The 26,684-nt window shown below is 40.0% G+C and overlaps 1 protein-coding gene across 3 annotated transcripts in view; it reads right to left on the bottom strand.

The window, feature by feature from the left end:
• USH1C (USH1 protein network component harmonin) overlaps window positions 1-26,684 on the bottom strand; it is a 117,854-nt gene that overhangs the window by 26,132 nt on the left and 65,038 nt on the right. For 2 of the 3 annotated variants that reach the window (XM_029582996.1, XM_029582997.1), the window contains exons 15-23: window positions 24,397-24,446; window positions 22,500-22,652; window positions 21,077-21,193; window positions 17,766-18,296; window positions 15,681-15,737; window positions 10,807-10,926; window positions 4,730-4,792; window positions 2,276-2,317; window positions 1,545-1,598 (exon numbers count right to left, since the gene is read on the bottom strand). In XM_029582996.1, coding sequence (XP_029438856.1) covers window positions 1,545-1,598; window positions 2,276-2,317; window positions 4,730-4,792; window positions 10,807-10,926; window positions 15,681-15,737; window positions 17,766-18,296; window positions 21,077-21,193; window positions 22,500-22,652; window positions 24,397-24,446 — 1,187 coding nt within the window. Of the gene's footprint in view, window positions 1-1,544; window positions 2,318-4,729; window positions 4,793-10,806; window positions 10,927-15,680; window positions 15,738-17,765; window positions 18,297-21,076; window positions 21,194-22,499; window positions 22,653-24,396; window positions 24,447-26,684 lie in introns of all 3 variants that reach the window. The other variant, XR_003853284.1, reaches the window with a different exon arrangement.

The following is a 26,684-nucleotide window of genomic DNA, read 5'->3' on the forward strand; positions in this document are numbered from 1 at the left end:
CTGCAGCTGCCAGGGTTTCCCCGAGATGAACAGGGCATCACGACCATTATTAAAAAACATTGGCAGGTTCTACAAGGTCATCAATCTTCATGTGAATTACCATATCTTGCTTATACCCATAGTAGAAATTTTAAGGAGTATGTTATTAAAGCCGTTCATCCTTATTCAGTGCCATTGGATATTGGTATTCATGGACATTGCAAATGTGGGTCATGAATTCATTGTGAACAGACCGTAGAGGGCAATGAATATAATATTCCAGGGAAGCATTTTTCTATCAAGTTTAAACACTCCACAGATTGACGCTCTCATTTGCCCCTGTGACCTTATTTATATTGGTCATTGTAAAAGAATGGCTAAAACTTGGTTGAATGAGCACAAGAGTTGTTTGCATACTAAAAAAAAAACCTATCAGCTCCTGTCCATACATTTGGTGAGCTTAGATGACTGATCACTGACCATGTTCCAGCACATGCTGGGGGTGAGGGGGGGGGGGGGGGGGGAGAAGAGATGACCGGGAGTCCAAATTGAATCACCAAGAGCAATATTGGATATACCATCTTTAAACTGTTCAACCCCTCAGTCTTAATGTTGACAGAGTGGTATACATTGATTTAGTTCCTGTTTGTGTCTCTGAATTATATAGTAGTAAAGTTTGTTTTGTTGGAGTTTTCCAGTGCACTTCTCTGATTGGTTTGCAGTTAGGTAAAAGCAGCTGGATATATGCAGATTTTGTCACTTGGATTTGGAGAAGCCACTGAACCAGGACCATGGCTCATTACAAATGGCTCAAGATATTTTCGATTTGAGCTGCCCTTACCAACAGCCCCTGAGGAAGGAAGTTTCACTTCTGAAACGTGGACTGTGTAGGGTGTTTCAATGGGCCAGGAATGAACAGAGGCAGTCAGCGTGTAGTTCCAAGTGTTAACCTTATAAGGTAAGTTATTTTTTCCTTTTTGAATTTTAAGTGGATATAAAAAAAATTATTTTTGAAAAAATATATACCTTGGGCCAATGATTATATACTTGTGGGCTAGATGACTGTTGAGTTACTTTATAAGATAAAGCATTACAGAAGCCCAAAACATATGAAGGTCTTAAATGATTTATAGCTGTTTTTTGTGTGCACTGCAAATTGAATAATGCTATGAAAGTTCTATTGTCATTTAAATAGTGGATTTTTTGGTTTCTGAAAAACATATTTCAACATGTGAAGAGAGAGAACGAATGAGGAGGCTCCTTAATTTCTTATCCTTTAGGTGTGAATTAAAATTCATCATGCTAAATGGATTAGCTGCAGTATCAGTCTTAGCGGCTTAAATCAAAGTATGAGAAAGGATACACGTATACATTTTCCAAAGCCAGCCATGCACTGCTTTTTGCCTATTTCACAGCAAAGATAAGCAAGGGAAATTCAAAAGCATCTTTATAACAAAAAAGAGGTCAGTCCAAGTCTGCTCACACATTCAAACTCATTAGGCTAGAAAGGAACCTACATTATAACTCTATGAATGGGTAATGAGAACCAAGAGTATGTGATTTACCTTTTTAATTCGTAATTGCCGTACATCTTTTCCCGAGATCTGATCAAGTGTAAACTTCAAAGAAAGAAAGGAAAAGAACAATTTTTGATAAGAAAGAGATATTCAGACTTATCTAAAAAATATCTCACCATGCTGTCAGAAAATCATGTGGTTTTCCAGTCAGCACATACAGGACATATTAGGACCAGTCTTCATACCGTAAATCAGAAGTAGATCAAAACATTTTCTAGAAGTTTTCTTTTTCACTTTTGTTCCCTTCTTGGCAGTAAAGATTGTTTTAATCACTGTAGTAATAAGTTTGATTAGCAAGTTGCATTGAACACATTTAACATCTGCTGTAGAAACAACCTAAGGGTACCACAGGGTTAACACATTTAATGCAGCAAATCTGTTAAAAATATTCAAGAATCTAGAACAATTACTTTTATTTACTCAATGTCCTCTTTGTATTATGGTATTAAATAAATCTGTGATGGAAAACACATGTTTTCTTATTAAATGCTAATTCCATATATTTCACACTGGAGACTGTAAGATTTCCAAGCCTAGATTTGGCAAACCAATAGAGATAGCTAGAATGAATATTCATGAAACATGTTTGCATACATTCAGTTCCAAGAATCAGGCTAATTTGTCCATTTTGTTTACCCTAAAAACCAGAGCTGTTGGGGTGGGGTGGGGGTCTCTTAATCCTGGATTGCCTTACATTATATTCAACGTTTGCTACTTACCATAGTATATGGGTCAAAATCATCCACATACTTCTGAAAGCCCTGAAAACAAATAAAGGGTGATTAAAAATAAAAAGCGTGTAGCTGCATGCAGTGAAAAGCTGGCATTATGTCATAATGGGTAACCCTTCCTCCATAGCTCAGTAGTCCGATTATGTATTCATCACATGTACAATGCTTTGGCAAATAAACTTTTAGCGGCAACATTCATATTTTAACATCTGGTCTTAATGAAAGGTTTTACCATCCATGGGCAGATCACAAAAAAGAAAACAAAAAACAAAGAAAACCCACAATTTTATTTATAGATATGTAAACAACTGCTAATAGCTTTTGCACAGTAGTTGTTGTTAATGAAAAAAACAGCTTACAAATCCACTGTATTCAAATAACCTATTCATTAGCTGACATGGAAAAACTATAGGAAGATTATAAGAGTTAGTGAAAGGTTTCCCCTGCCACGCAGCGATGCTGGATGTATTTTGACATTAAATTTCAAGTATACAACACCAGAAAATTTACACCAGAGATGATACTGAATGACGAACATCCTTTCCTTATGTTGTATCATCACATAAAAAAAATATTGCAGCCCAAACAAAAGATGAGTTTACTACGTAAAAAAGTTTACATAGTAATTATGGTTTGCTCCACTTTTCATTACATAATATCTCAAACTACTTTTAAGTTTACAGCAGACAATATTTTAGCACTTTTCTTGTGTTACAATGCTCTGAAAAACGTAGTTCTTTGCCAGTTCAGTGGCTCAGTGGTAGTGTTGGCGCTATCATGGCACAATATGAGTATACCATCATCTTGGCAGGCTGGAAGGCGTTGAAGAAATGCCGAGTAAGTCAGAAGGTTTAGGGTTCAGAGGATTGGGATAGCAGAGGGATAAGGAGAGGGCCTGGAGAAATGTGTTTTGTTTTTTTTTTTTTAGAAACTGTGAGGAGGCTGTTATTGGCACAAAAGGCCTTATAATATTTAGCTATTTTTGGAGATGGAAAAATCAGCCAGGTAAACAAGTTAGCCAAAAAAAACAAACCAACCAAAAAACCACCTTGTTGCCACTTAACCAGCTATATAAGAACATAAGAAATTGCCATGCTGGGTCAGACCAAGGGTCCATCAAGCCCAGCATCCTGTTTCCAACAGAGGCCAAACCAGGCCACAAGAACCTGGCAATTTCCCAAACACTAAGAAGATCCCATGCTACTGATGCAATTAATAGCAATGGCTATTCCCTAAATAAATCCATGTTGACTGTGTTCCATTAAACCATGTCTTTCTATATGCTCTACGATTTTGATCTTGAGAATAGTTTCCATTATTTTTCCTGGCACTGAAGTCAGGCTCACTGGTCTATAGTTACCCAAATCACCCCTGGAGCCTTTTTTAAATATTGGAGTTACATTAGCCACCCTCCAGTCTTCAGGCACAATGGATGATTTTATTGATAGATTACAAATTTTAACTAATAGATCAGAAATTTCATTTTTTAGATCCTTCAGTACCCTAGGATGCATACCATCCGGTCCAGGTGATTTGCTACTCTTTAGTTTGTCAATCTGGCCTACTAAATCTTCCAGGTTCACAGTGATTTCCTTCAGTTCATCTGAATCATCACCCCTGAAAACCATCTCCGGAACTGGTATCTCCCCAACATCCTCATTAGTAAACACGGAAGCAAAGAATTCATTTAGTCTTTCTGCGATGGCCTTATCTTCCCTAAGAGCCCCTTTAACCCCTCGGTCATCTAATGGTCCAACCGACTCCCTCACAGGTTTCTTGCTTTGGAAATATTTTAAAAAGTTTTTATTATGAGTTTTTGCCTCTATGGCCAACTTCATTTCAAATTCTCTCTTTGCCTGTCTTATCAATGTTTTACACTTAACTTGACAATGCTTATGTGTTATCCTATTTTCTTCAGATGGATCCTTCTTCCAATTTTTGAAGGATGTTTTTTTGGCTAAAATAGTCTCTTTCACTTCACCTTTTAACCATGACGGTAATCGTTTTGCCTTCCTTCCACCTTTCTTAATGTATGGAATACATATGGACTGCACCTCTAGGCTGAGTTGAACCTATGCTGTTAATTATCTCTGTTAGAAACATGGCGGCAGAAAAAGACCGTACGTCTGCCCATCTGTCCAAAACAGGGGACATAGGGTAGAGTATAAACAAAGCAAAATGCACACAAATTGGACAGTTAATTATTTGTTAAAAAGTGAAATGAAAAGTGTGTGTGCAGCAAAGACAGCATTTTTCTATACAAAATAAAGTGAAAAGCACACAAAGCAAAAGGCTTACAAAGTGCAGGTAAGCTTACTGTTTGTGCCTTATTCACATTTTAAAATTGTTTATAAGAAGAGAAAAACCAGTAAAATAAAATTGCAATCCTCAAAGCAGAAACCACTCCAAAATGCCACACACAAGGAAAAGGGGATGCATTACTTGTTTTTTGTTGGCTCTAAATGATGAATTGTAAACTACCATCCTCTTTAACATCTCTGGTGGCTGCAAGAACAAAAAATAAAGTTGCCAGATAGTTCATAAAAATCAGCTCCTCTTCCATCAGGAAAGCACAGATGGATCAGCCCAGCAGCAAATTCACTTTCCACTTCATAAGCAGGGTGCGCCTTATTTTCCAAAACAGTTTAGCCATAGGTAGGGGGACATTCATTTTCAGTTTTTATTTTATTTTGCCAGGGGATTTAAATGTGATTAAAAACAAAACAGTATAATATAATTTTTTTGATATGTTATTGTACTGAAATCTCCAGAAAAATAAAATAAAAACTGAAAACAAAGGTCCCTAGCCATAGGACAGAATGGAAGAAAGCCTTTTGAAAATAGAGCCCTAAATACCATTAGATGTTTACACGAGCGGCTGTTAACATCTGGCTCCATGGCTTCACCTTCAAAGCTTTCCCTTTGTTGCATATCTTCTCTAGAACTTCACTGTCTTATGTGTCCTTTTACCATCTTTAAATGTCACCGCACAGCCCAATACATCCAGATAGCTTTATACTAGCGCAATGCTAACTTCATTCCCTCAAGGTATAGCCTGCTCTCCATTTCCATCCCCTCGCCACGCGCACCTTGTATATTGATATTGCATTTCATTGACATTAGAAGATTTTAGGGCTGGGTGTGTCTTCATTTTGCAAACAGAGAACTCTATTTACTAGCCAGGAAGAAATCAAAAGGGAATGTGCTTGAATAGGCAAGGAATGTAGTCTTGTAAGTGGGTTCAATTGGATCATGCGCGTGCATGTTATAAAATCGCGTGTCCATGTGTGCACGCTGGGTAGCGCGCGCACATGGACGTGTGCGTTTCTCTTAAAATCTACCCCTATGTGTCTGCTGCACGGGGTTCCATGTACACCCGCAGATTTTCAAAGTAGATTTGTGCACATAAATCAACTTTCAAAATTCTAGCTAATGTCTGTAGATATAAAGTACTCCCAGGTAAAGAAGCTTGCTCATTAGCCTCTTCACTTTCCTCTCTCTTGAAAGGGGGCAAAGAATAGACAGAGAGGGAAGGACGAGATTTCTCTGAACTTTTAGGATCTCTAGTTTATATTTTTTTTGCATAGGTTTTCTGGTGTAAACATAGTAAAACGGGGAAAATATATAAATTGAAGGGTATGGTGTATTCTCAAGTTTATCATGTAAGAGCATATTGTCTTATTTTATTTTAAATTTATAACCCGCTGATCTGCCAATCTTTTTTATCCTCAATTTTCTTCACCTTCATTTCTACCATAGGTAAACGTTTATTTTCTTTGCGTCTGCAATAATGTCATATTATCTTCTCAAGAGTCAAAATTCTACACGGAAAGTCTGGATCTGCAAAAACATTGATGTTTCAAAAGCCACAATGGCCTCCCAAATATTGCTTGAATTGGCCACTTCAGGTATGATCCACAGCATCTGAGGTACTTCTTGCTGTGAGTCCAGTGCTACGCCAGTAGTCTTAGTAGCCTCTTCCAAACACTTAATCTCCCTCAGAACTTTAGGATCCAATTCACCCACTGTGCCTGCAATCCTCTGCAACACTGGAGAGACTGCTGTCTCTGTGTCTCAGAGGTCCGCTCAGAAGAGCATTTCCTCAGGGAGGCAAATAATTTCTCCAGCCTCACTTTCAGTTGAAATGAATGTCAAGAAAACACCTCCTCAACCCAAATATCAGCACATCATCCACAGGTGCCACAACACCTGTTTTACTGAGTGCCTGAGTGGGGTCCAGTGGGGAAGTCCTCTGGGTAAGGGTGGATTCTAATGCCAGGAGGTCCCACAGCGCTGCTGCCCCAGCTGCCTCCAATGGCTCCTCCCCAGGCCTGGCGGCATCCTGAGGCCCGCTGAGAAAATGCTCACCAGCATCAGACATTCAGCGGATGGGTGGGTACGAACCCTACCCTTGTGCTTCACCATTACAACAAGGAACAGATTCAGCCAGGTCAGTATACATTCTCCATGTGCTCCACTCAATATAACTCCGATCTTACAGGGCATTAACTGTTCTTGACCCAGATAGAGACTGGGTCCTTTGATTGTTTTCTTAAACCTTATTTCTAAACGGTAAAGTGCAAGCTTTTCCTCATTTTCTTGGTTTTGCGGATTCCTACCCTCCCATGAATCAAAGATTTTTTTTTTTTTTAATTTCTTCTTTCTTTAGTTTCTCTTTGTTGTTGTAATAGAGATTTCAATGTCGCTTCTGCTACAAGTCAATTTTGTTGAAATTTTGTGTAAAGAAGTTATAAATAAATTATATTTAACAAAAAAAAAAAGTACCCGCAGACTTCAGCCTATGCGGGCTGTTTGAAAATCCCCCTCTGGAGGTTCTTAAGCTGTGTGGGTGCTTCTATAGGTTTCTGCCCGATGGCACTGGTACGCATGGACTTCCCAGGCAGTTGTAAAATATCACTTGCACGTGTATGTGCCACTTACACGTGCAGCTTCCCATTTTAGGGGCACAACTCTGGACAAGGCACAAGGATGGGCCATTCTGAGGGCCAATTTTTGAACTGTCCTCTTTGTCACAAAGCGACCGGGTACTTTTCACCTGTGGACTTTGCACGACATTTCAGAGGGAAAGCGGGCACGTGCCTCCCCTTAGAAATGTGCCATAGGGATTTATTTTTTACACCTGCTTTCTGTGAGGGTGGAGATTTGAAAATACGATCTATGTGTGTGTTACTTTCCGATCCCACCGCAATGAGGCTTCCGGGAATACAGCCACCAAGAGCAAACCAAACCTGCAAGCCACTGTTTCACACCATGAGCACTTTTAAAGTGAATTGAGGGAGGGTGATTATCACACAGCTGGTTTGTGAATTGGTATTTACTCCTGTAAATGGCTTTGAGCATTACCCTCCCTATGTATGAGCTTGAGATTCTCTGCTGTTGCTACAATAGGTTTTGGTTTGTTATACATTGCATCATCATCAGTTACATTTGGGGCATAATATGAATTCTGAATATTTCTACTTCATTATTTCCACTAGAACGGGAAGAAAGTCTCAATAAAGAAGATCAATGCATTCATCAGCTGCAATGAGATAATTTGATAATTGGTTTCTTCAAAAAACAACTTACAGGGAATTTATTACCTGAATAGTAACACATGGCTGGATCTGAAAAGCACCGAAATATTTCTTATTTTGTACCATTAAGATGCCGCTATATCCCAGTCTGTTCAGATTTCATTAACGAAATACAAGCCATACAAGAAAACCACATCATTTACTTAATGTTTATTAAATTGTTTGGTTGAAATTCACAAATGCCTGATATTACTTTCATTTGCATTATTATATTATATTATTATTATTATATGAAAATAAGTCTTTTGTTTTTAGTATTTTACCTAAGCATTTAAAGATCAAGAGACATTTATTAAAGTATGTTAATTAGTTGCCTTAATGCACATTAAACAGACTTAACACACATTAATGCTAATGCAGGCACCTGTTGCTATTAACAGGAAAAAAATCCCATAATGCAAAAAAATGTAAAAGAATTGCAATGCATGCAAGTATATGCAAAGCCACTCATTACTATTAAAATAGCTTACCACAAATTGCATTAAATCACATGATTTACAGTAATCCTAAAATGGTAACTACAGCCCACTCTTCAGAATGTGTATAAAGGGCTATCCATGGACCATCATCATCCACACTGGATCCACCCCTCTCAGTAGCTCAATTTCCCCCCCCCCCCCCAAACTGAATAAAGGGCCTACTGTGGCCATGAATCCCCCTTGTACCAGTCCCCCTAAAAGCTGAGGCTGGCCTTCATGCCCCTATGTCCCCACCCTCCAAGAGCTAAGGGGCTTGGAGCCCTGGTGGACCTGCTCACATCTACAGCCCCCCCCCCCCCCACTCATCAACAAAGCAAGGATCTCGGGACAGGAGAAATCCTTACTCCCTCCTACGCCATTCATTCTGAAGAAAAGCATCAGGTCAGCAGGCACCGTTTTCAATCAGTGGATCGAGACGGAATAGGAGATCTCTCGTGTATGAAAGACCCATATAATCGCCATCGGATGGGGGTAGAGGGATCTGTGGAAGGCTTGGGAGGAGGACATGGAGGATCTAAGCCCCTTCTTAGCTCTTAGGTAGTGGGGATAGAGTAAAGGCGAGGAGGGTTCATCTATGTGCAGCGAGCCCTTGATTCCCAGGGGTGGGGGGATAGCATTTGGCTGCAGTGAGCCCTTTATTTATGGGGGATGGGGGAGTGGGGGGCATCAGGCCATGGAAGATCCTGGAGGAGGGATCGGGCCGGTGGTATTCACCAAGGGCTTTATGCTGTTTAGTCAACGGTGCCCCCAAATGACAATTGTGGAAACTGAAAACTATTTCTTGACTTTGGCTTCTGTCATTCTAAAATAACTTGTAAACAGCTGGAGCGCAGCAGCAAAGCTATGCAAATTCAGCAGCAGTTCCAAAAGCACTAGAACGTTGTGTAAACATTCTCACTTCAAATCTACACCTCTGTTGCTAAACCATGTTCCAAAACAAATGTTCTCTTCTAGCTACTTTGTAAGGAAGCATCACAAGACATGAACTCCTAGGGGTAGATTTTTAAAAAACGCACGGGCGTCCATGTGCGTGCGGTTCCTGGCATGCGCACATGGGCATGGCTATTTTAGGATTCCTGCGCGCATGTGTGGGCGGGAGGGTGGATTTTTAAAATGAAGCGTGGCGGCGTGATTTGCCTTTTTCCTAGTTCTCTACACCCCTGCCTGGCCTTTCTACCTTTGCCCCTCTCCTCCCAGACCCCTAAACCCTCCCTAACTTTTCTAATTTTTTTGTTTTTTCAGTTGTGTGCTCTAAAGAGTAGTCGTAAATTCCGTGTGCCAGCCGGCTGCTGGCCATGCGCTATCCTGGCTTGCCCCCCCCCCCCGCCCCTTTCTCAGGCCTGGCCCTCGTGCACATATCGAGGGGTACACGTATGGCCAGGCCCTTTCGAAGACGCGTGCAGAGCGCAGCCAGATGCATAACCCTCGAATTTTATGCGCACGAGCCTTTTAAAATATGGGCGTTTGTTTTTTTACCCAACTTTAAATGATAATGCATGCGATTCTAATTTTCACCACCACCTCTAAGAATTACTCTTATCCTTCTGGAAATGTCAACAACCTTACCACTATTCTTGAATTAGACATAAAAGGATACCTACACCACTCCTCGCACAGCACAGGAGTTGAGCGAACAAGATGCTCTGTGAAATATCAGCAAAACACTAAGACCTTATTGCAGCAACCTTTAGGACAAATGGCAAGCACCAGAACGTCTTGCAACAGAACACAAGCATTATACACCCTCAAAAAACCCTACGGCAATCCACTGTCAAAGCTGCCAATATAAAAGCACTTATTCCATAAGAAGGCACCAAAACGTCTCAGTCACAGATTATGTTCATTGATCGATACTAGCGAAGTGCACATGGGTGAATTGCGGGCTTTGCCTCACATCAACCTGGGTTTATTTTGAATCTTGCATGTTATTACCATTACGAGAAAAATGGCTATATTATTTTTTAAGAATACAACAAATCTAAAACAAGATGCAATAGCAATATAAAAACGCATGGATTTTCAGCTGTCCTTGGCAATAAATATTGATCTGTGAATAGAGCTTTCCATGCATACAGGCCTGACTTATCTAGCTGGATTAGTTGATGAGGGACTATGTGTATTGGCTGTACCTTGCAGGATCTGTTATGTATTGTTTGGCAGAACTTCAAGAAATTTTACTCCAGGCACACGTCTCTTGCTTCATTAATAAATTAATGAACGCTTTCCACTCCATGCTTCCTCGCCATTTCTCCTTTGTATCTGCTTGAACACTTGAAATGCTAAATCTTTATTTCTCAGAACAGTTCCATACTGCTCTAAATCAATTGATCAGTTTAATCAAATCATGCATTTCTTCAGTGGCAATAGCTACAAAAAAAAACCAAAACAAAACAACCGGCACAACTTCACAGCACCCAGAAAGCAAGAGAAGACGGCGGCTTACCAAGGCATCCGATTTCACAGCTGGTCTGAGCATGAAATTAGAGTCAGGGGGCAGCATGACAGGTTTAGAAACTACAGATACAACAGGACGACGCTGGGTAGGTGGACTTGGAGCAAATTGCTATTGAATTAAAATGTGGAAAAATGACAAGAGGATGTCAATAAACACAGCAAAAGAAAAGGCAAATAAATACTTATTCCTATGAACACCGCAATAACCACTCCACATTAATAAAATTATTAGCACCATACCATAGTTGTTAAATAAAAACATAGCTAAGACTGATCTTAAATACTGATAAGCCCATTCCAAAAGGAAGCCCACTGAAATTCACCATTAAAGAACTGTCTTAATTTTGTACTTATTTGCACAAAAGTAATTTCCATTGGCCCTTCATACACGATGGAGTCAACGTCAAATGTAAGCATTTCAAACTTATTGGCAGAAAAGTTAAAATGAGGATGAACAGTAGCAAAATCCATCTTAGAGATTTCTTTGGCTGCCAGTGGAATTTTACTGTATCGCCAAGGCAGTCCTGGCAAACGTACGCTGGATTTGCATCTCATGGAAACCTAGAGAATCTCTGACAGTGTCGGAAAAGGCAGCTTTCCTCTTTATTGTCACATGGGATGCTTGGGTTCGATGCAACACTGAGCTGACCCAAGCATGGCACTTCTTATGTTCTTATAATTAGGATGCCTAATGGTGGGTGGAACGTTTCAGTCATTTGCAATAGTTAACATGATTCTGCCTTTTAATCTGAACGCCTTTGAAGCTGTCAAGCTTTTTTCTATTGAGAGAATCAACCACTAAGGACTAGGGATGCACTGTCAGTTTCCTAAGAAGGCACGCTTATGGGTTTTACGCCACACTATTTGTTTTTTATAAAATAATTAAGGGCTCCCAAGCATGCCTAGAGTTCACGCCAGCATAAGACTGTATGGGATATCTGAAATCATAGGGGAGGTAATTTTCAGAGGTATTATGGGCATAAACGTAACAAACTTTCATAGCGGTTTTCAAAAGTCTATTTACCTGCTAAAAGTGGACTTCCGGGCGTGAAACCTATTGAAAATTCAATGGCATATAGTGTAGCAATTTTCAAAAGCCCATTCACACGCGTAAAGTGCAGTCTTAAATGTGTAAATCCTTTTGAAAATTGCCTCCAAGTGTCCATATTTCACTGAATACTGTTTTATAGCTGTTTATGGGACAGTCAAAGTTCTCATGAATATAAATGATTCCCAACTCAAAAGAGCACTAATCCCTTTAAACCTCCTCCGAGGACACACCTGGCAAATCTGGTGATTTTCAACCAGCTAAGGATTATTTCTATTCAGAAAACCAGCACGAATAGCACCACTGTCCAATGGGAGACCTGACCTTTAACAAGAACAGTAAGAAACATTCCCAGAGACATTAAAGAAATGTGAAAAAATTCAGAAACTACCTTGCTTAGATCAGGCCAATCATTGCAATACAAGCTTTCTCCTTTCTGTTACAAGCTCAAGCAAAAACCCCCCAAAAAACCCCCACCTATGTTCAGTTTTGAAGCCTTAAATTAGAAGCAGAATTTTGTGTTTACTGAACAGGATGGCAAGTCTAGGTATCAGCAAATGTGGCTTTACACCTTCCACTTCTCAGTTTATGATTAAACATGACCATGATTATTGCTCACATCTGTTCACTGGCACCAGATTACAAGTCTGGATGTTTTTCATGAAAAAATGCATTTACTAATGGCGAAAGAAAGGCAAATGGAAGGCAGCCTCCTGATTCGGATGCCACGTCAAGAATGGAGGAATATTGTTGTTGGAACCTACTCCCATCAGGATGGTTGACAGAGCTATTTTTTTTCCCCTGCTCCTCCTTTCAGTTTACATCTCAGTGGTTACACTTCACAGTGAAAAATTTCAGATTCTGCCTAGGAGGCAATTTATTACTGAAGCAGCAGGAGAACTACAGCACTGGAATACAAATTGGAGCAAGGATGGAAGGAAAAAGCAGAGTTCTTGAAATCAATAGTCTTCATCTTGCATTGTGCGTTAGGGATCATCTCATTCTGTTAGTTAAACAATTCACAGAATGAATTCCCCCTTTCTCTTCAAGATTTCTAATATTTATTCTGGATGAACGTTCAAAGTTAGTTTTGAAAGAAAGAAAACCGAAGTCTATTCATTAAACGGCAAAGGGTTTATCGTGCAAAAAAAAGATAAATTCACTGCTATATTCAATGAGGATGTTAGTGCAAGCCAATATCACTTGGCAAGTCTGCTTTTACTGCAGCAATAAGATTTTTTATTTGAAAAAACCCAAACAAACCATTGTTTTGTTTTGGTTTTTTTTAATATGCTTTGTCCTCATTCACAGAGGAAAATTTGCAAATGTTTTTTTTTAATAGAGCAGGAGTACTGCATGAAACGCAAATATTATGCTAATGTGGAAAAATTGTGAGACTTTTAGTCTTTTACTTGCTAAGTAACCCCTGAATACTAAAAGTCCAAAAGTGTGATAAGTTCCAAAAGTCACATCACAAAGCTAATTAATATCATTCCTTTTTAAAACACTAGCTCCAGGTTGGCGTTAAATCCTGGATAAGGGGGCCATCTAATGCACACTGGTAAGGGATGTTTATAAGCAACAATGGAGCCTTTTAGAGCAGGGGTGCTGCATATCCACAAGCTCAGAAGATCCATACAGGGACATATAGAGAGCATTTAACAGAAAAAGGGAGGAGGACAGCCAGCCAGAAGACTAGTACCTACTGTGGCAGAAGAGTGGGGGGGAAATAAGCATTTTCAGACCAATGTGCTATATGGACACATTCAGAAAATAAAGTCCATTGTATCCAAAATGTGAAAACAGCAAAAAAGGCCATCCCCGTGGCAGCACTGAATGCTACCATAAGGAGGGTCTGTGGTCTAAATCCTAGATCAGGTCTTCTGCACTTTGGGTCAGCAGGGGTTGGGGATGTTGCAAAGGCAATATTTGCAGTCCCTGGTAAATGTATGCTGGCAGTATTCCTAGTTTTATTTTTTTAATTTAAAAAATATGCCTATAACTTGAAACTCCTCCCTCACCCTGACCACCTGGGATGCCTCTCAGATAAAAATACACGCAGACTATAACGAGCATATTTTTACCTGTATATTGAGCAGGACATTTCATAAAAGCTCATAGTACCTGCAGAAATGGGTTTTGAAAAGCCCCTCTAAGGGCCTGGTGCAATAAGGCTTTATCCAGGGGAATAGAGTCTTGTGAGCCAGGCCTTAAATGTGGTGAATACCTCAGTACGGTAAAACAGAACTGCATTTCATTCTTGCATTCTGCAATGCAATCTTGACCTTCTCGCAACCTCTGAGATTTGATGGTGCATAGGTTTCCATTAAATTACCACTCACCGCATTCTGAGAAATTCATTGTTCTATGTTATTAAATTTATATTGCTAGGAACATCCAATTAGTCTGGATGTACTTGTAAAGCAACAAAATTAATGTGTTTCACAAAAGACCCTTTTATCCCTAGAGTTATGGAAAACTATGAAGCCTGTATTTAGATAAAACTGTATTTCATAGCTCTTCACTATTAAGAGTCAGACTTAATAACTGCACTGTGTAAATATACGTAGAGGACCTCCTTTACAAATGAAATAGGATGTGGACACTGATAAACTGTAAGAGATGTGAACAGTGGCCTGCAAAAGGTCATGTTCTTAGCCTTCTTGTTTAAGGCAATGCATTTAGTTTTATTTAAATCATTAGTTTTCCTTTGGTATAACTGATCATTACAGCTTGATAAGATACTGGACAGCTTCTCACAGAGGCAGTTTTGACTAGGGGTGTCGCAAGTGGACACGAGCACCTTTCCCATTCTCATCTGCTAATTCTGCAGACGGCTGATCGGTATTCTCGAATGCACCCCTGTCATACCTTGAATCGGTGCATGCTGTTCCCGCCCCCCCCCCCCCCCCAATCTAAACACAGCCCCCAGAACGCTTCTTTTTAACCCAGATTAAAAAGTGTGCGCAATCGGAAAAAGTCTGCATGTATTTTTAGTCGGTGTGAGAGGACCAACACACAGCCAGGGCAATCTACCTAGATAAATTCTTATGTAGCTGGGCAAATCACACTGAAATATTCCCCCGTTTGTTTATAATATAGACTTTGTTTTCTTGTTAAATGATTACTAAATCTTAGTATTTTTGTAGTGCAGATTAAAATGTAAAGCTGGATTCTTGAGCAGGTTTATACATCACAACATAAGAACATAAGAAAATGCCATACTGGGTCAGACCAAGGGCCCATCAAGCCCAGCATCCTGTTTCCAACAGAGGCCAAAAACCAGGCCACAAGAACCTGGCAATTACCTAACATGGCCTGCCCAGCGTCTTTCTGCCAAAATGCCCTACCCAGCCTCTCTCGCTCCCTCTCTCCCATCAGCCTCTCTCAATAACCTGTTTCCCCACCAATCTTTGCCCATCTCCCTGCTTGGAATGCCAAGTGTCTCTAATCATCTCCTCACAAAACTCTGCCAATTCTCTCTCTCTCTCTCTGTACCATGCACCATCAATTACGTCTCCCCCCCCCCCCCCCCCACATGAAGCTTGCAAACTCAGTAGCCCTGTAAGAACAAGGACTGAGGTTTGGCATCCATGACTATTCTTACTTCTCTGTTAAATAAATGGTTTGGGTTTTTTTTTTGCTAATTTATAGTTGATCAATCACCTTAAAAATTACATCTCAAGGTGATTTGCAGTACAAAATAAAACATCCATTCTTCAAATCCATGTAAAAATCAATCTCCATACTCTCCTTTCCTTAACATTAAGATGAGCTGTACACACTATTCAATGCAAATAACATTTCTGACCTACCAAGGGATTGCTTGATGTGGAGGAAATCTTGCTGACATGAGATGTGTTTCTTACAACCTAAACAACAAAAGCTTTAGTACAGGGGTTTGATAAATATTACAAGTGTCTGACTACCACGATGCAGCTGATATCAAGCAATTTCAAGTTTTTTGCTATGTGGCCCTATGAAAGGATGCTATTTGACAAAATTAAATAAATATTTCATTGTAATATTTACTGTCATGAATGTTACACTAAGAAGACAAGCTTTAGTGGACAAGATGAAACAATAAAATACAATTTAGACATATGTCTCTTATGCTTACTAAAATATTGATTTGTTCAAATTGTACCTTACTCAGTCCTACAACGTTGTAATTAAAAGGGTAGTACTTTCCTGAAATATTTCAGTTGAATGCAGAGTAAAAAGACAATGCTTTGAGAGGGAGCGCGCGAGAGAGCGAGATGCAAGATCAGACAAGATCCTTTGTCTAAAATAGAAGGGTTTTTTTCACTCTGTGCAAACAACTCCCATAAGATGCCCTGCTCTAGGGATGACTAAATGGGATCAAGATTACACCCCTGGGTCAGGAAATAGAAAGCAGAGAATGTCCACTCACCATGTGTCAGATTACCCATAATTCAGCTCTCATGACCTACTGCACCTATGCTTACATGTGCTGGCTGTACAACTGAGTTATTCAATACAACCATAGGTCACAGGGTGTCACAGTATATAAAAAAAATCTTCGTTATAGATAAAAAAAAACATCAGTACTAGCTGAAAGGCAAAACTCAAACAAAAGATTTGTCCATCTTCTTCGCATGACTGGTGCTTATGAAGAAATCACCACCACATTTCATATCCACATTATAAATATGACATTATTTGTCCCAGTTAAGGTGGGCTATAAACCACAAGCTCTCTCAGGATCTGCCAAATTCAAATGCAGTAGGATTTACAATGAAAGGCAGTGCTAAATATATAGTAAAGTACATGTTTCTTTCTTTTGAACATCAATATACTGTTGAGATATACAATAGCTGCAAGTGAAAGGTTACTATATTGAAGAGAAATCTACTGAGAGGCCCTCAGATGCCCCATTGCTCTGTTTTAGAGGTTCCAATAACTGGGGAAAACATGTTCTTTTGCCTCTTGTGTGATATCCTTTTTGTTCTGTTACGGATCTTATTGATCTCTTGATAATGATTATATGAGTTACATTCCTTCTCTACCAGAAGCCTAATCCTGTCCCCCATAATGCATCTGACTTATCCAAGAATTTATTCATTTTAATTTTGTTTGCAGTTGAAAGAAATTTAGAGCATTGAACAATACTGTTATCAGGAACCTAAACCTTTAGGAACCTACTAATCTGTTCCATTGGGCAAAGGAACAAATTTATGGAAACTGTAATGCCTGCATTGCTAAAGTTAGCTGAAGCTAATACGGAGTTCACATAGCTGATTGGTTAGCTCAGAGTTTTTAAGATTGTGGTAAACCACATTCTCTTTGTTGGTTCAGCAAAATTATAAATCCTCAGTTTCAATGTGCTACACTCTTCACCAGGTATTACTCGGGACACAAATAAGGTGCTTTGAAGGAGGCGAGTTTCTTTTCAGAAAACAGTGCAAGTTAATCATGCAACTGGTGAAATAGGTAAGCAAAAAGGCTGGGAGCCACAGCTTACAAAATGATAGGCATTTACTACTTCCCTAAATATTCCATGCTCTGTATACACTGCATATTACAAGTCACTTCTTAAGGGATATTACCTGCAACATTGGGCATTATTATGAGATAGTGGCTTCTGCCGGTAGTTAAATGTCCTTGAACTGAAGGCAAGGGTATTATCACAGCTACAACATGGACTCAGGCAAAAAAAAAATGTTTAATGCTGTTGTAAAATTATTTTAAATAGCAGCAAGAGCAACATGATTCAATGGGCTTCTCCTGCAGGTACCGCCTGATGAATCTAATTATCTGGTTTCAAGATTTCCTATTTTAATGTGCCACAGAACTCATGCAAAAAAAAAACAAAACAAAAAAAAAAACAAAACACACACACCCCCAAAACTATGCACACACTCTAGAATGCAGAGTACCTTTGGACTCGGTGGATAGACTGGTTCAGCATTTGCAGAGCTAACAGAATTCAGAGCCGGTCTTCCTCTGTAGTTTTTCACCTCCCAATCATTAAATGTATCTTCTGCCTCAGAAGGCTGGTAGTTCTGGCTGACCCTTCTTTCATTTAAATAGGAGACTGGTGGACGGATAGAACTCATGACTTGCAACGGCAAGGGAAGATTAGATGGTGGAGGGAGTGGGGGAGCGGGTGGAGGCAAGCTCATCCAAGATGGTGGAAGAGGGGTTGTTCGTGGGGGTGCCGGTGGAGGTGGGGGTGCCTGTTTTCTTGGAGCGGTGACATTTGGTGAAGGAGGTGGACGGGGCATGGCTGTAGAAGGCATGCGGGGCGAAGGGGGATGAGGTGCCATTCGTTTCAAAGGACGATCTACATCATCTAAATTAATGTCATCTAGGTCTGTAGTGTGAAGCTGCAGGCCACCAGCAAACCTTCGCATAGATGTTGCAGCAGGAGGAGGAGTAGGAGTAGGGGAAGGATGTCCACCTGACATCTAGTATAAATTGGAAAAAGAATGCAGCTTAGCCATATTTTGCGTCAATTAACTCAACAAGGCCTGTTCTTTCACGTGCTCCAATCTATGCAACTTTTTGCTGCTCATCATATAAAAGAAATTCTAACTTTCAGTAATAGTTTGCTGTCTTTCACTATCTTCTAGATCAATACACAAATTAACCAGTCTTTTATTCACACTTCTTTTTCTTGATGTGTGAAACTCAAGTGAAGCTAGAACTCTTCAACAGTTGGCTGTTGTAGCTAACTTTCATTTCCAAGTACAGTATTTGTGACTAAAATAAATATTAAAACCCCCTACAAGTTCCAACATACAAAAAAAAACCCAACACTGAATCAGGTCTAGGAATAAACTTTGTTCCTGCTTTCAATTTTCTAGTTCAATAGAACTATAGTCAGGCATGATATATTAGGGAAACACATAAGTAATGAGATGAGTAACAAATACAAGTACCTATTTTCAGCCAGTGAAACAGAGGGAGCTTAACTTTCAAATCTATCCCTCCCACAGCATTTACACACTTAAGTGGCTGCAGAGATTTATGCTAGTATTTTATAATTTGTGTGGTGGAAACTTCTCAATTTATAAAATACCGTGTATTTCTGCTGTGAAAGAATGCACGTATGTTTAAGCATGCACAAATGTTTCCAATGCAAGCAAATACATACTTTCTGTACCTATTTTATAAATGTACGTGAATAAGGATGAATTTCCAAAACATTACTTGTATAAAAATTAGCAGCATCTACACGCATACTTCATGTTTTGTAAAAGTCAAAAATATGCATATATTTCATTTTTGCATATACATACATACATAAAGGAGCAGTCCAGGGGCATTGCGGGACAGGATCAGCATTTCCACATGTAAATTGCTATTTTAAAAAAGACACGTAGATCTGCTAACGTACTCATGTAATTTTACATCTGTCTAAATATCTGGCGTAAATGATAATAAACATGTTTACTGTTTTGTATTGACTGGGTGGGAGGTCTGGGAATTCAGGCTGAAGAACCAGGAGGGTCTCATTGATCTGTAGAAAGACTGGGTGAACTGGTGGGCTAATTGGTAAAACTAGTAATTTCTATGATGTGTATGTTTTAATATACAGATTTACACAAGTCCTATTTTATTTAGGCATGTAAAATATATGCATCTATATTTTTTAAAAAATAGGTAGGAAAACGTATCCATGTTGAATGCAGTGCATTGAAAGCAAGTATGTGTGTGCAAACTTACATACATCAGTGTATTTTATAAAATGCGCATGTATTATACATATGGTTTATAAAATGCTAGCATAGATCAGCTCATGACTATATATGCATGTATATGCCACGACGCACATTTGCATGCAAGTTAACCTCATACATTTTTCTTACACACCTAAAATATCATGCATGCATAACCACCCTGATTTATTCATGGTGGCAAGCTTTTATTTTTTAATAAAGTAACTGTGAATGATGGCAGATACAGACCAAAATGGTCCATCCTGTGTGTTGGGTAACATTTATTTATTTATTTTTTTTTAAGAGAAGTAGCAGCTGTTGCTTTGAGCAAGTTACCCCCCAAGCAAAAATGTAAACTTTAGGTGCAATAGAAAAAGTTACCCCCTTTCTTCATTTCCATTCTCTAGCCAGAAGGTATCCGCTGTGTTTGTTCCACTCCCTTTTGAATTCCATTACCATTCTTGAATTCATCACCTTTTCCAGTGCCGACAAGAACGGTAAAGGAATTCGAAAGGGAGTGAAACAGAGGATCCCTGTTGGCTAGAGAATGGAGATGAAGAAATGGGGGTAACTTTTCTATTGCACCTAACGTTTACATTTTTTTTTGTTTGTTTGGAGGTAGCTTGCGTGCAGCAGCAGTTACTACACTATCCTTAACAGAAAGCATATATGCTCATACATCATTTAGAAAATGCTTACTTGCAAGATTACAGATACCGCTGCCTCACCCAGACTTCCCACTAAAAAACCGCAGGCAAAAGACAAGCCCAATTTCACTTGGTGAAAATATGTATGAATATGTTTGGTAATGTGTAGGCATGTAGCGCTTACACAGTCACAACTATTGTACGTAGTTCTGAACCCCGTCCCAGAACGCTCCTAGCCTGCCTTTTTCTCCCCCCTCAGTAAAACGTACAAGTGAAATGGAAAATATGCACATACTTTTGATGTTTATAAAACAGCTTATCCATGAGTACATATTACTTATATGCGTATAGGCTATTGTTATGCATGAAACCCCTTTGAAAATCTATTCCAGAGTAAATATGAAATAACTTTGGAATTTAAGAAACCAAAAGCATAGTGTGGCAAGCAATGGATTAACAGCAAATACTCTTAGGCATAATGGATCTGCTTTTTCACATATGTCCCAAATGTTAAAGTAAATATGTTTTTTTTGACTCCCTGCTTGCATTCACTTTAAAAGTAGATTGAAGATTGAATTCCAAATTAATCCTGAAGCAACCAGTCATACAGAATGACAGAGAGGTCTTGCTACTTCAGTATCTAAGGATTACATGTATTTAAAAGGTAAATTCGGAGTCTATTCCATTATTAAGTGTAAGCACAATAAGAAAAAAACCCAGGAATAATTTCTCAGGCCGCATGGAACAGATGAACTGATCTAGAATGGAACACGGAAACAAACTATCTGAAGGGTTTGTACGTAAAAATATTCCCTGTCGCTCCCTCACGCCGTATTAGAATACTCTGAGAAGGAAAAAGAGTTAACTACATTCTGTTACCTCAGGATATTCATTCTCTGCAGTTGAGATTTGTTCTAATCGTGTCTGACAAAGTCTTTCCACCCAGTGTTGAACCTTCTCTGATTCCTCCAAGTCCTCTCGCTCTGTCTCTGAAACCTTAACGTGATCACCGTTGTACAAAATAGGTTACACCACCAATTTTAAGACGGGCAACACTCAAAGCAGCGCACACATGATTATAAACCAAAAATCATCAATACACATCTATAAATTCACCTGCCTTGTCCTAGTCTGTCTCACAAGAAAAACACATTTCCATCTTAGTTTTACATATTGTTGTGGGTTGGTTTGGTCTGGATTTTATCTTTTGTTCTAAGTTTACGCTCTCCTTTACACATTCGGCCTCTTCAGCGCCATTTGACTTTTATTGTAGCTATCTCCTCATGATGCGGCTAGCCAGAACAGGAAGAGGGACGATTTAAAAGCCTGCCTAGCCATTCAAGTCAGGATGAAGGACTCCAGGCCTTTACCACTTGTATTTACTAAAAAAAAGGACCTCTTTTACTACATTATCCAAGTGTGTCCCTCCCCTTTTAAAAAGCATCATATTTATCCCTGCTTCAGCTCAGCTAGAAAAGCTGCTACTGTCTTCATGATGATCTGACCAGCAGGCAACTGGGAGTTACAAAATAAGCTGATTTCACTTAAGGTGGGATAAACACTGTGGATCCATCAAGTCTAGAGGGCGTGAATAAAGAGGAGGCAGCAAAACACTGCACGGAGCGGCAGTAGCCACAGCGGCATTCACGGAGCGGGATGCCAGTGGCCAGTAGTTGGTGTTCCACCTTCACGGAGCGGAAGGATGGAGGGCTGCTATCTCCAAAAAAACCCCCAAAAAACCCCCCAAAAAAACAAAACAAAAAAAATAAAAACAGGGGTGGGTAAGAGTATGGGGTAAGGGTGTGGCCTGCTTGTTACAGCAGTTGCTACCCCTAATTGAGCTGGACGTTCACTTGGATGCAGATACGGCGCTGCTCTCTAAATTGGTGGTGGGGTGGAGGGGAATTAGGGCTGGAGGGTACTGGAAGCCAATAGTAACAGGTGGGAGAGAAAAAAAAAGGGGAAAAAATGGATAAAGAGCGTAGCTTGCTGGGCAGACTAGATGGGCCATTTGGTCTTCTTCTGCCGTCATTTCTATGTTTCTATGTTTATGCTCATGCACAAATATCACGCACCCAACAGGAAGTGGGTGGTGATGGTGGCATGAGGGGGAAGTGGAGGTTTGGTGTTATAAATACATAAAGAACATTTACCTTAGGCTTATTTGGTATGCTGGCCAAAACTTCAATGTAAGCAATTTGTTTTTTCATAATCTGCATTTTCACATGCTCCAATGATCATTGGAGACCAGAAAAACACTACGACGACACACAATGTTGCAAAAGTGTCTGCAGATTAATACCTCTTGTACCAGCCGGTTGATCTTCAGCTGTTTTTCTTTTTCCAACATCTCTTCCTTCTCCTTGGCGAGTTTCTGTTCAAACTCTAGTTCCTTCTTACTCTTCTTTTGCTCAAACAGACTGTCGGTCTTGGATTTCTTTCTCTCTTTGCCTTTCTGAGATGTTTTAAAATTTCCATTATTAAAACCCCCTCCCGCCTCCCACGTATAGAAGCTGTATGACACCAGCCAACATTGAACGCTTGGAGCCTTCTTCACAGCCAACTCACTCTCACTTTGCTCCTTTGAGAAAAATAACGGCTAGTGGATAGGGCCTTTTTCTAGAACCACATCTTCCCCCCCACCCCCGAAAAAAAAAAAGAAAAAATGAAACCTCCCCACCAAAAAACAATTCAAACATTACAAAACACTGCAAGCAGTCAAAGTCATATCATGACATGCACCGAGAAAGATGCTTCAGGCAATTTCACAGAAACGAGGGGCTCGGTGTCAAAGTGACACCCCCCCTACCACTTCTGTAAATGAAGTGAGAAATGGCGACTGTCAGGCACTTCCTGCCTGCCCTAAAATCACCAAGACCTCGACTAGTGCGGAAAACATCTGAAGAAACGCAACACATTAAAGGCAGACTGGCCGTCCGTTTTCATGCAAAAATGTGCCGCTGTTTTTAAGTGGAAGAAGCAAACCCCTGATGTTTCTAAATAAACTGTAGTGCTGAAGATATACAGAACACAACGCATCATTTACTAGTCGTAAGCGTGCTTGCCACGGCTCTGCCAGGTGTTGTGTTTTGTGTAATCGCACCAAATAATGGATTCGGTGCTATTAAGAGCCCTGGATCCATTATTTGGTGCAATTACACAGTATCGCTCATCTAGGCTAGTCTGAAATCCACCCACAGCGGACTTTCATCATGCACTGCCAATAAATGGCACTCATATTCTGTTCTGATGAAGAAACTTAACTTGTAAGAGGAGTTTTGATATGATACTGCTGCAGTACAGCGTGCATTCAAACTTCCGTGAAATAGACTACAATGTAATTTTCAATGTAAGACGCTTAATTTGTAATTTGTTTGTTGGGAAGGTGAAAGTGGCCTGGTTGCCAAGAAAGTTCAGAACGTGTGGGCCATGAGCTGTCGCTGGGAGCTTCCAGGAGCCTCAGAGCAGTCGTCATACTGGGCAGGTCCCTGCTTCCCACAACTCGGTGGGGAACGCAGACCTCAATGCTCAACCACTGCACCAAAAGGGACCAGAGGAAGCCTTCTCTACATCAACTAGTTTATGGCCTGCTGGGATCTGAAACAGAATGTCCAGCCACACAGACCGGCTCATCAATAAGTCACCTGAGCATGAAAATTCTCCTTCAGTAAAAGGGCAAATTATATGCAACATATTTTGCAAAGAAATAGTGGGGAAACAAATGCAGGCCATATAGCAAAATACAATTAATTATTTCCCGCATTTTTACTTTATCTTGGGACTTGTGACGTGTGTATGCATATTTTTAGACAACATTTAGGATTGGCACCAAACACCAAGTGTTTGGTAACAGCAATAAGAGATTAACAACAAAATAAAACTTCCCAGCATGCAAATGACAAAAAGGATTTATAAACATCCCATCCCTTGAATTGAGCTTTACTGATAAGAGTACACATTACATTGATATTTCAAATGTAATAATGTGCAACAGAATGCAAAAAAAAAAAAGGATCTCTGAAAAGAGATTTTCAATACCTTCAGCATTTGAAAAATAAAATGTAATGAGACTATTTTCAAAAGCGGTTTCAAGCAATATCATTTATTGCTAAAATCTTTTGAATATAAGGCCCAATAGATTAAATAAGTAAAGCACAGCAACCGAGCATTCAGCACACTGCACTCTGTGCACACCGTACCTTTCGAATTGTTGGAAATTTTCCTTCATATCGATAAAACCATCCAAATGCTACAAGTCAAAAGAAAAATGATGGATGAGAAATGCGTTTCACTACTGTGCCGAGCCCTGTGCTTCACAGAACATGAGAGCAAGGGGCCTATATATATGCATGACATCTCCAGAGCCCCAAAACGTTATCAAAGTTAGACTAGCCTGACATGGATCCAAATATCAGGTGCTACAACTGGCACAGAGCGCTTTTCCAATTCTCTCCGTTTATTGTGGACTGCGTCAACGCATTACGCATTAGCTTTGCTAGAAACTCACTGAAAACGGCGAGAGACATATTAATGGTACTGTGAAACAGCCAACCTGTTTCAAGGGAAAAGAAGTTCTAGGACAAGGGGGATTGCGAAGTGACGCGACAAGGGGTTAGACTGAGAAGCAACGTCAGGAAATATTTCTTCAAGGACAGGATGGTGAAGCGTGGAACTCCCTTCCAGCGTGCACGGTGGCAGATAAAACATTAATGGAGTTTAAGAGGTTGTGGGATATGCACAGAGGATCCGTAGTTGCTAGAAGCGGAGACAGGAGAAAGCACATCCTACCGATATGAATTTAAGTGTTCATAGCGCCCAAAATTCACTTGATCAAGCAAATGCTGGGGCTGCCAGAATGTAGTGGATGATATGAAACATAGGTGCTTATGTAGCCAGTTATGTCTGGCAGGCGACACAAGGGACCCTGGGGGCTCCCCAGTAATGGTAACTATTAAGATCAGGCTGTGATGATAGAATCCAGTGAGAGGCTCAATCCGCCCGGCGGGCTGCACCTTCTGTAATAACTAGAACTCCTAGCAAAAAGACAGGCGCTCTCATGGCTGGACCTGTCTGGCAGGGGGACCCTGGGGGCTCCCCAGTAATGGTAGCTATTAAGATCAGGCTGTGATGATCAAAATCCAGTGAGCAGCTCGATCTACTGGCAGGCTCCAAGTTTTGTAATAGCTAATAGCTCAATGTTCAAAGGGTTTAGGAGCCTATCATTGGGAATTCAATCCTAGTAATACATTTTCAAAAAGGACAAATTTAAGGATCTGACTCCCAAAGTTAGGATCCCAGTTTCATAAGGGTCATAAATTTAGGGTACTAAAAAAATGGGTGACTTCAGGGGTGGAATTAGAGACTGATTTGCAGCCTAGGCACCTAACTTAGGAGCATGAATCTAGGAAAATGAATACTGGCCCTAAATTTAGGATACTAAATACACAATAAATTTATTGTGTATTTAGTGAATTTTAGGTGAATTTTCAGCTAAACTTAGGGATCTAAGTCTAGCTGAAAACAGGTTCCTAAATTTAGTGGTTTTTAAATTATTATTATTATTATTTTTTTTAATATCAGCCTCTAGAAGTAGTAGCAGAAAAGCAGGCACTCAGGTAGCCGATCAGACTGGCTAACTACGCACAGGGGACCAACAGGGTGGATGTTCTGGCAACGGCCATGTTAGAATTGCTGGCTATTCAGATTATTAAAGAGCTTTGGGGGGGTTAAGCTTGGGAAAAGTAGGGATCCTGTATGCTCTTCTACCCAGGATGGTAGAGTACAGAGGAAGATGACAAAATCTCTTTAGTAAACTGCTTTGGTTAAATTGTATTAATTTATAAAGTCATGAATAACATGAAAATGAAATGCACTGTACTGGAGTGTGGCTCACACACACTCCAGTACAGTGCTCTCACACACTGTGGCTGACAGCGGGCGGTATCCTTAAGTGTGGCCAGAACAGCCGGGCAGATGGTCATTTTCTGCCATCTATTACATCACTAGGAGGCCAATATTCAGTAATACCGCAAGAAAACACATAGCCAGATAAATTTATCTGGGTAACTGTCTGGGGTACCCAGTGGGACAAGTCTGCAGCTGAATATACTGGGATAACATCACCCAGATAAGGAAATCCTGTTATATTTAGGACAGCATCATCCCTGACCAGAGTTACATTCTTCTGGGTACTACTGAATATTAGCACTAACTGAACAAATTTTAGTTCCGCCCCTGGAACACTCCCCCCCCCCCCCCCCCCATGCTGTCTTTTTATACAGCTAAATCTGCCCCAGGTAACGACTCACCCAAGTAAAAGTTTCACCAGCGAGGGGATGGGAATTTCAAATCTCTGGTCCAACTAACTTAAAAGTGAAACCATTTGACTATCAGCCTTTGTGTTTATGTGCTGATGGTGGTTAGGACTTTCAAACAACCTTGCTGTTTGCTGTATAGCTGTGCTACATTCTACATAATTTCTCTTACC

The sequence above is a fragment of the Rhinatrema bivittatum genome, chromosome 17, assembly GCF_901001135.1.
Source record: "Rhinatrema bivittatum chromosome 17, aRhiBiv1.1, whole genome shotgun sequence".
NCBI lineage: Eukaryota > Metazoa > Chordata > Amphibia > Gymnophiona > Rhinatrematidae > Rhinatrema > Rhinatrema bivittatum.